The sequence below is a fragment of the Lepisosteus platostomus genome, chromosome 2 (genome assembly GCF_059453375.1).
Source record: "Lepisosteus platostomus isolate fLepPlt1 chromosome 2, fLepPlt1.hap1, whole genome shotgun sequence".
Lineage (NCBI taxonomy): Eukaryota > Metazoa > Chordata > Actinopteri > Semionotiformes > Lepisosteidae > Lepisosteus > Lepisosteus platostomus.
The window spans coordinates 65,042,155-65,052,702 of NC_142612.1; the positions used below are offsets into that span (position 1 = coordinate 65,042,155).

The 10,548-nt window shown below is 36.6% G+C and overlaps 1 protein-coding gene across 5 annotated transcripts in view; it reads left to right on the plus strand.

The window, feature by feature from the left end:
- The window catches only part of LOC148676799 (uncharacterized), a 35,186-nt gene extending 24,984 nt beyond the window's left edge, over positions 1-10,202 (plus strand). For 2 of the 5 annotated variants that reach the window (XM_088613315.1, XM_088613348.1), the window contains 2 exons: positions 845-951; positions 1,764-10,202. In XM_088613315.1, the coding sequence (XP_088469441.1) occupies positions 845-951; positions 1,764-1,927 (271 nt within the window). In that variant the 3' untranslated portion in view covers positions 1,928-10,202. The remainder of the gene's footprint in view (positions 1-844; positions 952-1,763) is intronic. The other 3 variants (XM_088613338.1, XM_088613319.1, XM_088613328.1) reach the window with 3 other exon arrangements.
- Positions 10,203-10,548: the final 346 nt, after the last annotated feature.

Sequence of the window (10,548 nt, forward strand, 5' to 3'; positions counted from 1 at the left end):
AATGAGAAGTGTATGTGAGACTTTGAACCCATCTCATATGATGGTCTATCCAGCAGGTGTTACCCCCCTCTACTGTTCAAAGCTTAGACATGGACAACATCCAGAAGACCCCACAAGGTCCTGGAAAAATATCATCAATACTGCTTGTGAAAGATCTTTTAAATATTGTCAGAAAACAAAAAAAAACATAAATTATGCCTTTCACAAACAAACACAACATGCATTGAAGCAATGATCAAACATCACATCAACTTAACTGGGTTGGGCGTGACATCTAAATATCTATTGGCAGGTGCCCAAAGCAAGTAATTTTCTCTGAAATTCCACATTATACTGTACATGCTCAAGAGGAGGTGAGAGCATAGTGAAAGTGAGTCAAGAAAGTGAGCATGGTGGAGATCTGGAGATCTAGTTCATGACTAGATACTGACAGCTTGTTGGCAGCATGTTGAGATTCTGACAGCTTCTGCCTCCTCCTCATTGAGGACCTGACAATTAAGTTACCCAAACTCTTGCTCAGGTTTTCACAGCTGGATTAATCTGTTTGTATTTGAAGATCCCACTATTTCACTTTGTTCTACTTCTAGGTCCTGTCCACCACATTGCTGTAGAGTGCAGTAAAATACAATATGTAATATGTGAACAGACAGTTTCTTGCAGTCCCATCAGCCTATGACAAAAAACAAATACAGACACAGTCTAAAATTTCTGACAGTAAGACATCCATATCTGAATATGTAAATGCATATTGAATTAATACAACTGTTTCCTTTGAACAAATATAATGAAAGTAACAAGAACACATGTATTGGGTGTATTTTCTGATTTTTTCTGTTGTTTCTAGGCTCATCAAGTTTTCAGGTCATTTGATAGAGCTGGATTTAGATGATAACAGTATTGGAGAGCTCTGTGGCAAGCTCATCCTGGAAACCCTGAAGGAGAGAAAAGAAGGTATCGATGTACTGTATTACTCTGTTTACTATACCCTCATTAATCAAAATCACCCATTTAGCCCAAAACAACTTAAGGAGATTGAGGTGCAAACCATGCATCTGCACTTGCAGGTGTAAAGTCATTTTTGTGTCTGCTTATACTGTATATTATCTAAGGCACAGAAAACAAGGTCAGTCAATGAATTACACAGGATAACAGTGAGTCAATGACACGGTCATTGGGCTTGAATCAGAAACTTCCTGGTAACAAGCCAATTTTTCAAGGAACACAACAGGTGACACAGCACAACCTGTCAACCTGTGTAATTTAGCTGTTTTACAGCTAAATTACCTTGCTTTAAAATTAACGTCACAGCCCAGATGAGTGAGGATACATTTGGTGGAATCTTTAACCATTGTTTTACGAACCCAAATTCACCATACATTTTATTGTTTCAGTGTATGACTTAACTTTTATTTTATTCCTTTTAACCCATAATCCATTTTGAATATTTTGTGTTTGTTTTGCTGTGGTTAGGAATAAATGTTGCAGAGACAGAAAGTGGATTGTGTAAATTTTCTGTGCTAGAAAAGGATATCACAGTGTTCTTTGAGGCCCGGTGATCTAGTTCACAAAATGATTTTGAAGCTTCAGCTGCTAAGGATATTTGGCAGATTGTACTTCAAAACTTTCCACAGGTTAAATTTTTTTGTCCATTTGTTTATATTAGGTCAACTAAATTATAACATACTGTAAAACAACTTTACCTAGTTCATTTGTATAGATATCTGACCCAGTATTTTTATTAATTGTTATGTTTTACTGTACAGCTAAATTACCTTGCTTAAAAATTAACGTCACAGCCCAGATGAGTGAGGATACATTTGGTGGAATCTTTAAGAATACCAAGAAGCTCAAATCTACCAAAAAAAAGAAAGGTGAGGTTAATATTAAATATAGAAATTATGTTTTTTTTCACAGGATAGCATATTAAAGTCATCTTTTGTTTTACTGAAGTGAAGAAGTGACATCAGTCATTGCCACTTTTCTTGTGAAAGGAGGCAGAACATTACAATAACAGCACATCCACTTGTGGGTCATGTGGCCTTCTACTAATCTAGTCCACCGGCTTCAAAACTTTTCTGTATGGAGCTGTACACTTCTAACCTGTGCCAGTTTTCTGAGACTAAGAACTGTGAATAGTTTATATTGTGTCCACCACAATTATTTGGTTTTGACCAAATAAAGTAAAGAAAACACAGGAGATAGAATGTACTGTATGTACACAATAAAAAAAGAGAGAAGGAAAAAAAATGTAAGCTTGCTGCCAGAATGTCACAATACAAGCCAGACAGGAATAGCCGATGCTACTGACACAAGGACAAGGACACAAGAAAGACAAGAAATAAAAAACTCTATGGTTAGAAATGTTTTGGAAGCTTGGCTCCTGTAATTTCTGAATCACTAGTGAAAGATGTTCCGTTTTGCAGGCTAAACCAAGAGATTTTTTTGTGTACAATATACATGTCTAGTATTACCAGTAAATTCACTTTAATCATTTTAAACTTTCAAAATGTAGTAGGTCTTTTAGGGTCTAAGAGCATAGGCGGTCATTGGGCCCAATGATTTGTTTTATTGGATTGTTATTACTTGTATATTAATGACCTGTGAAGTCTGTCAAAGACTCTCCTGTTTTTTTCCAGTAATTTCCACAGTGTGACTCAGCAGTATGTCCATTACACAGTATTTCAAACACTGAAAAATGTTTACAGGAAAGCTCATAGTCCTGAGTGCAGTTTCCATCTGTGACCTCCAGACCTGGTCTGTGCTGAGTGTGAAGAACATGCTGGAGGGCACAGTCAATACTGGTGCATTATGAACACTTTAACAAGCTTTCCTTGAGTCTCCCGAGCTGTGGGCTGAAAAATTCTTGATTTTTCTGGGTCTGGGTTTATATATTTAAAATTACCAGCAGCCACATTAATAAACTGTCCAGTACAGTAACTTCCTTGGGTGGTCTTTGTTTTAAATGAATGTAATGAATGAAAACATTCAGATTCAATACAGTATGTCAATTAAAGCAAAGTCATCCTGCACAGAATAGAAAGCAAAGAGCACATCATCTTGGAAAGACCCATCATGCTGCTCATATCTACAGAATATGTAATCCAAAACAATTAATATTTTTTTATTGTTCCGACACTTTTCCAAGACAGTTATAATTTATTTTGTGGTTCACAGAAGTACTGTACTTCAAATAATTTGTCTAGGGAATACTGTGTCAAACAGACAGAAGCAATCAATGTTGTTACATTGTAATTAATAATGTATGTTTTCACTATGATTAAATATATTTCAATTAATAATACAGGTCAAAAATTTTACTAGAAAAGCAAGATCTTGAGTCCTTTATTTGTAAGCTAGTGGACTATGCAATTTGTTATTAGAGTACACTTGAAGCTTGAGGCTTCCTACAGTAAATCTTTTAGTTTGCTGGACCGTACTGTGTCCATAAGGAATGATAAAAAAAAAACTGGACAGAAAATTCCCACATATTTTCTTCTAAATTTTCATGCTTAAAAATTTATAGCCTGTGCTAAAACCTTTCGTTTCACCAGAACACAATGTAACAAGAGTAAAGGAAAATATTTTGTGATGTTATGGGAATTAACTTAAAATGTTTGCCTGTATTTGTTTAGGCCTGGTCTCTTGATTTTGACAAAGAATATCCTTGGAATGCGTATGCAGGAATTATTTGATGAGTGCTTGCCAAAGAGCTTGTTAGTTAATAATAAGTATTGAAGTGCTTAATTACCATTTACCAGTGTGACCGTTACTAATGAGATCCATAATGTTTTTTAAAAAAATGTTTTAAAAAAAAAAAGAGCTGCACTCTTCAGCTCCCCTTTTCCTCCCATATATCATTATTATTTGAAATGTACCCACCCTGGTGAAGGCTGCAGCAGGCCCAAGCCTGTCCCTGAAGAATAAGGCACAAAGCAGAACTGCTCATCCCCTGAACAGGCTGCTTGTCAATTGCAGAGTCACAGAGAAAGGGACAATGTAGAGGAGCCAATCAAATCTAGCCAACAAGGTTTTGGAGGTGAGAGGAAACCGGTACACCTGTGCAAAGAAATGATACAAACATGGGGAGAGCATGCAGACTCCGCACAGACAGATAGATGCAGGACCCTAGAGCTGTGAGACATGCTAACCAGCACACTTGCATTCCCCCACCCCCATCCTCATCCATAATCAAGTCATCAGGTATATTCTATCAGGAATATTGAGTTTGTCTCCTTTTAAAATAATATTGTTATCCTAAAGTTTTCAGTGCTACTTTTATCCTAGCCTAGGGAGCAAGGCGGGACTACACCCTGATCTGGACAAGTTGCACACACGAATGAACTCAGGGAGGGGGAGCAAACTGGAGCACCTGTGGAAAACCAGGGCAGACACAGGGAGAGCATGCAAAATGTACACAGAAGGTTAAGAGTCTAAATCTGCCAATGAAAAATAAATGTTGCAGGTCCCTAAATGTATGTTGGGGTAGCCATCCATTCATTTTCTAATCGCTTTAAAGGGTAAAGGTATTGGATTCTAATCCAATACAGGGTCATGGGGGAGCCAGAGCCTATCCCGGCAACAGATAGACAGGCAGAATAAACCCTGAATGGGACGCTAGTCCATCGCAGGGCACACACTGTCACAGACACAAATATGCACACACTCACACTAGGCTAATTTTCCCAGAAGCCAATTAACCTGTGTTGTTGGGCTGTGGAGGCAAACCAGAACACTCAGAGGAAACCCAAACAAGCACAAGGAGAACATACAAACTCCATCCAGATAGCACCCTAGAACGTGGACCCAGGGACCCAGTGCAGTGAGGCAGCAGTGCTAACCACTGCACTACTGTGCCGATGTTGGGATATACTGTATGACCCAAAATAATTTCAGTCAAAACCAGTGCAATGTTCCATTTCAAAGTCTGTCACATTTTTCACAGTATGAAGCACTATAAATACAAAGAATTCTTTGCAGATATCATTCCTGGTAGATCAAGATAAGCAAACAATAATAGGAATGATAAATGTTGTGCCAAGTGCTGCTAACACCTTTACTCCTATAATATTATTCTAGTCTCATATCCCCAAGGTTTGTTCCCATAACCATGTCAGAAGATATCTAAGCGTATGTATGAAGTTGAATCTTCCCATAAAATATGCAAAGAGAATCTGATCTTAAAATAAATATACATTTTAAACAATAGTAAAATACCTAGGACGATTCAATAATTCAACAAAGATTCTAAACTATGGCACAGAGTCAGGTGGCAGCACACCCTCTGAAAACTATAACGTAGTTTTCAAAAACATACGTGCTTCACCATTATTCAACAGTGGAGTCTATCACTGCCTGAGCAAGCACAAGGGGGGTATCTGCAGTGAAAATTAAAGTGAATTTGTGTTGACAGTGCCTGGCTTTGAACTGCAGTAGGTGTGCTTCTTCAAGTCAAAGTATGATTCGTATTATTTGCACAATGATGTTATGCTTTCAGCAGAAATCAAAGACCACATAAGAGGGGTGTAAATGAGAAACAGTGCTTTTGGGGAATTTCGAGCATGCTTATACAATATGTGCTCCTTTGAATCTTATCATTGCATTTTCCCTTAATGATTTAATTTTTTTTTTCAATTTTGTGGTTCCAGTTGACTTGTTTTTCACAGCTTAAGATTTTGCCATATGGAATGTATCAGAGTTATAGTGCAATGAGATACTTAGAGAGGGCCACTGGATAAACAGGATTATACTTTGACCTGTAACAGTGCTGTAGATAAAAAGTAAGCAAGGAGTAATTTACTTAATGGGGTGACAAGGATTTCTTAGTTGGTGGAACACATTCTTTTCATACTTAGAATTAAGGAGATCAGTGCAGAGGCATGCATGTGCAGGTCTGGAATAATTCATATTCTCTGATATTTAGTGTTTTCTTCTTCTCCTTTCATCTTTCACTCACCTCTCTGATTATGATGTGTCTACAACAATGACCACTCTTCGCCTCCTGTCTTGGACACCTTAGCCTTCGTCTCGAGAGCTGCACAGGGTTTGTTAACAGCCTGGCGTTAACACCTGGCATCTTTCAGAAACAGCTGGATGAGATCCTTGGATCAATTAACTGTTAATTACCATACTGGCTAGATGGCCAAAACGCCTCCTCTCAGTTTTACTGTTTCTAATGTTCTTACATTCAAGAAATGACTGAGATTTTCATGATCAGTTAGATTTTAACAATCTAACAGATTTCTTCTGTAACCCTTTTTACATTTCTGTGTTTTCATCAAATTCCCTGGTTGTCGAATAAAAAAAAAATTATACAGACAAGTAATAAATAAATTACTACTGTATGCCATCTAGTACTCACATGCTGTATGTCCATATTTAAAGAGCTGTGCTTCTGTTACAAAATAACTGATATAATTCTTTATTTATCTCTTTTAGGAAAAAAAAAATAAAGTGTGAATTGTAGAGGAATCGGATGGAACAATGAAGCTGTTTAAATATATTAAAAGATTCCAATTTCCATTTAAAACAAATGTACTGCATATTAGTAAATATTGTAATTACACAAATGTAAGACCTTCAGGGACAAATGATGCTTAGTACTTAATGTAAATACCAGCAAGAGCAGCAGCTTACATTTACAGTTCTTGTAGATGTTTTCCCTCTTAATTTTGCAATTTATGTGATTATTAAGATCTACTGAAACATTGTAAAAAGGTAACAGAGTTTCACAACTAACTATTAATAATTATTAACTTGTGTGAATATAATATTATGAGAGGTTGTAAAACATGTTAGAGTCAATGTGGTCTTCCCACACTCCTCGTTACTGCCTGACTATAACAACAACAAAGATGATGCTTCCTTTTATGAGAGACATACGGATCGTTAGATCCCAACGTACACGCAATGATAACATGGATCCGTGCTCTGGGACTACATATGCCACTGGGGCATTCAGGACTGATCTGCTGTCACCAAGACTTCAGCAGGACCACCAGAAAACATCTGTGATTGATTTAAACCCAGTGAACCATAAGTAACAAATTAGGAGGGACTTCTTAAGGCTTTGTTTTTCATCCAGTAAAAATTCATTCATTGGGATGAAAGTTTCCCAAGAATTAAGAAATAGACTATTTAATGGTGACCTCCAACACCTGCTAGATTTGATCTTTCTTGATCCAGGACTGGAGAATCTCTGCTGTAAAGAATATCAACTGTCTGTCATATCAGTCTAAATAAATTAAACATGGTGTAGCACTACAACTTTATATACTGTATAGCAATGATAGTAGACATTTGATATTGTTAATGAGTTTTGTGGAAATAACATAATTGATAAACTCATTGAAGAAATAGACATTTCAAGGAAGTCCTAATAAAGTACAATTCACTTACAGTACAATGCTTGATCCCTCATGGGGAAGTAAAGGTAACTGAAGAAATACAATTGCAACAAATACAGTAGATGGATAGAAAATTAAATAATTGAAACACTCCACTAGCATGTCAGTCTCTGATTGCCTATAGTGAATGCTTTTCCACTGTCCACCTTCATTTTGAACAAGCTGGTTCACTACAGTACTATTGCTCCTGTTTTTATCAATCAGATCTATCTGTGCTTCTATATCAGGACTGATAAATAGACAAATGTGCAAGATGTTCATATGAGGAGTGGCAATCTTTCTTTAATTCACATATCATGCGTCACTTTTCAAAAACAGAGGAGAGCAAAGCAAGGCAGTGGATCAATATTTGTCATCATGGGGTAAAGTCAGTGCCAGATTTCCCATTAGACACTGTAGGCACAACATGCTTGCGATCAACTGTAGGTGCTCCTAGCTATCTAGCGGCTGTTCTAGAAACTAGATAGAAACTATCGAAGTGATGGTCGCTCGACTTGCTCCATCAATCACATGGTTTAGCATTAGAATAGTTTAAAGTGCATCATGTCAATCAATGTAATTCCATTGGTGTTTACCCCTCTTTTTGTACATTTTGGAGTGAAAGTACATAGGGCCTACAAACACCAAAATCCGGCCCTGGGTAAAGTGACTTACTACATCACTTACTTTTGCACTGTCATTGACTATTTAAGCTTTTGAGTCAGACTGCTAATTGAATTTCAGACCTGCTGGAACTCAGCAAGTATCACTTCCCTTCTCCACATATGGCTCAAATGCTGAGCAATGAAACAAAAATGTGCACATTTTCAGATAGTCAAATAACATTCCCCCTGTGGCTTTTCATAAATGATGTTTTATAGAATTAAATAGATTACAATGTTATGAGTTTTAATATTTTTTTAAACAATTTTATGGAAGTACAACTCACAACATTGATGTTGAAAGGCCAGCAGGGGATACATTTATTTTGAGGCAGCTTTATTTTTTCACTTAAACCCACATTTACGCTGTGTTAAAACTGTGAATTAGGCCAGCTTTCATATTTACTACATTGTTTCATGATATGAAAGATAACACTTCTAAGGAGTAATGTTTGAGCTACTTTAGCTAAAGTTACCAGCTTTACAAGAGTAGCCTGCTGAAGCTACATTTTTGCTGTTTGTTCTTTGTGGTTCTGGAGCTTAAGGGAATGCCCTAAACTGACAGGCTGAAGGCACTGAATCTTTTTAGTCTTCAACATGGATGGTTTTGAGAGTAAATTATAAAATTATTCACAATCATCTAAGGCAATCCTGCTGAATTCTTCAGAATTTATACTGAAATAAGAATTAGAAGGCACAAGTGCAAACTACATGGAAGAGCAATTAAAACTGGCAACAGGAAGCATTTCGTCACCCAAATGGAATGAGAGTATGGAACAAGCCCCAATACCCTGGCTTCTTTGGAGAAACACTGTGAAACACTCAGATCAATTAACTACTAACTACCAATTGAGCTAGATGAGCAGAATAGCCTCCTCTGATTTGTAACTTTTCTACTGGTCTTCTATTCATTCCAATCAAATGACCACCTTTTGTTCTCGGTTTGCTTCTATGTTCCACAGCATCAGGTCTCTTCTTTATTACCAAATGGGCCCAAGAACTGGAACAACAAATTCATGTCTGTGCTTTAAAGATCTGTATTCAACACTCACTGCATCTACAGCCTCCTACCCACTAGTACCTATGTCTTTGTTTAAGAGACTAACCTACAGAGATATTTTATTATTTTCTTTCAGTTTCAATCAGTAAAATCACTAATCTTGCATTTCTGTAGTGCCCCACATACACAATGAATTATCTTACAGTAGAAATTGAACATCTTCCTTCTATTTTTAAACATTTATTGCAGGGATAATCCAATGAATGTTTAAAGACAGGGAATGGCTCTACCACAGCTGACAATATCTGAATAATAAAGCAAAGAGGGTTATTAGGAAAAGTGATTGGAATTATCTAGATTCTGGAATGGTCAATGAACTAGTCCAATGTGCAGATGATGTCAAAAAACAGTTTGACAAATTGAAGACTCAGTAATCACTTGTCAGGTGGCATTTAATGGAGACAAATAGTGATATAGCTGAGTGGTAAATGCACATACCAGAAATACAAACTAAAAAAAATAAGACAGAGGACAGGGAACATGAAGGAGCTACCTATTGACAAATTACTATCATCCTCTAGACAATGAGGAGAACCAATAATCAATCAATCAGAATGAATGTTGAGCTACATTGGCATTTAAAGTGTAGCATTTAAATCAAAGGATGTTAAAATTGTACAATGGACTAGTAAGAACTAATTTAGAATATTGTGTAGTATTTTGATAATGCTGATTTGAAATCAGGCCAAAAATTACCAACTAGATACATTCCTAGGTTTAAAGGAATGTCCTATTCTAACAACTAAAAATAATGGCTATATTTGGTCTTGGACAGCTGAAACTGTAGAGAAGTTCACTTAAAACAGAGAAAAGGGGACAGAATTGTTATACAAAGATGGGAGTCTTCAAGAAGTTACCCAGTCATGTTACTGAAGCAGATACTGACTTGTTTCAAGAAATGGCTGGATGAAATCCTGGAATCAATTAACTATGAATTACTAAAGCCTGTTACATTCATGTGAAGTTAAAAACATTATTAAATGCTATATTGAAAAACAGGTATACCCATACTATTAATACTATCAAACTGCCTTGTATTTCTGTTTGTAAGGGTATACTGTACCTTAATTGGTAGAAATAAACAATATTTTTTGTTGATGCATTGTGTTCTTTTTTCTTGAATTGTGTTGTGTTGCTCTGCTCAGGAAACAGTGGCTGCTGTTGACTAATGACAGAGCCCAGATTCAAACCAGTGATGAAGGGGCTACAGGACTCTGAAAGTTGGGAGCTCTCATTTTTTTTCTGTCTGTTTATAGCTAAAGATTGCATTCTCATACAATAGCTGCTATTAGTTTTCCCAGCTGTTACTATGAGACAAAAGAATTGTTCTTTTTTTATCGTGGTCCTGCGAGAATGTACGCATTCTTCATGCTGTTATCTATACTATGAGCACTGTTAGTCCTCAAACAGCTGAATATCTGATATCGGAACCACAACAGTGTTG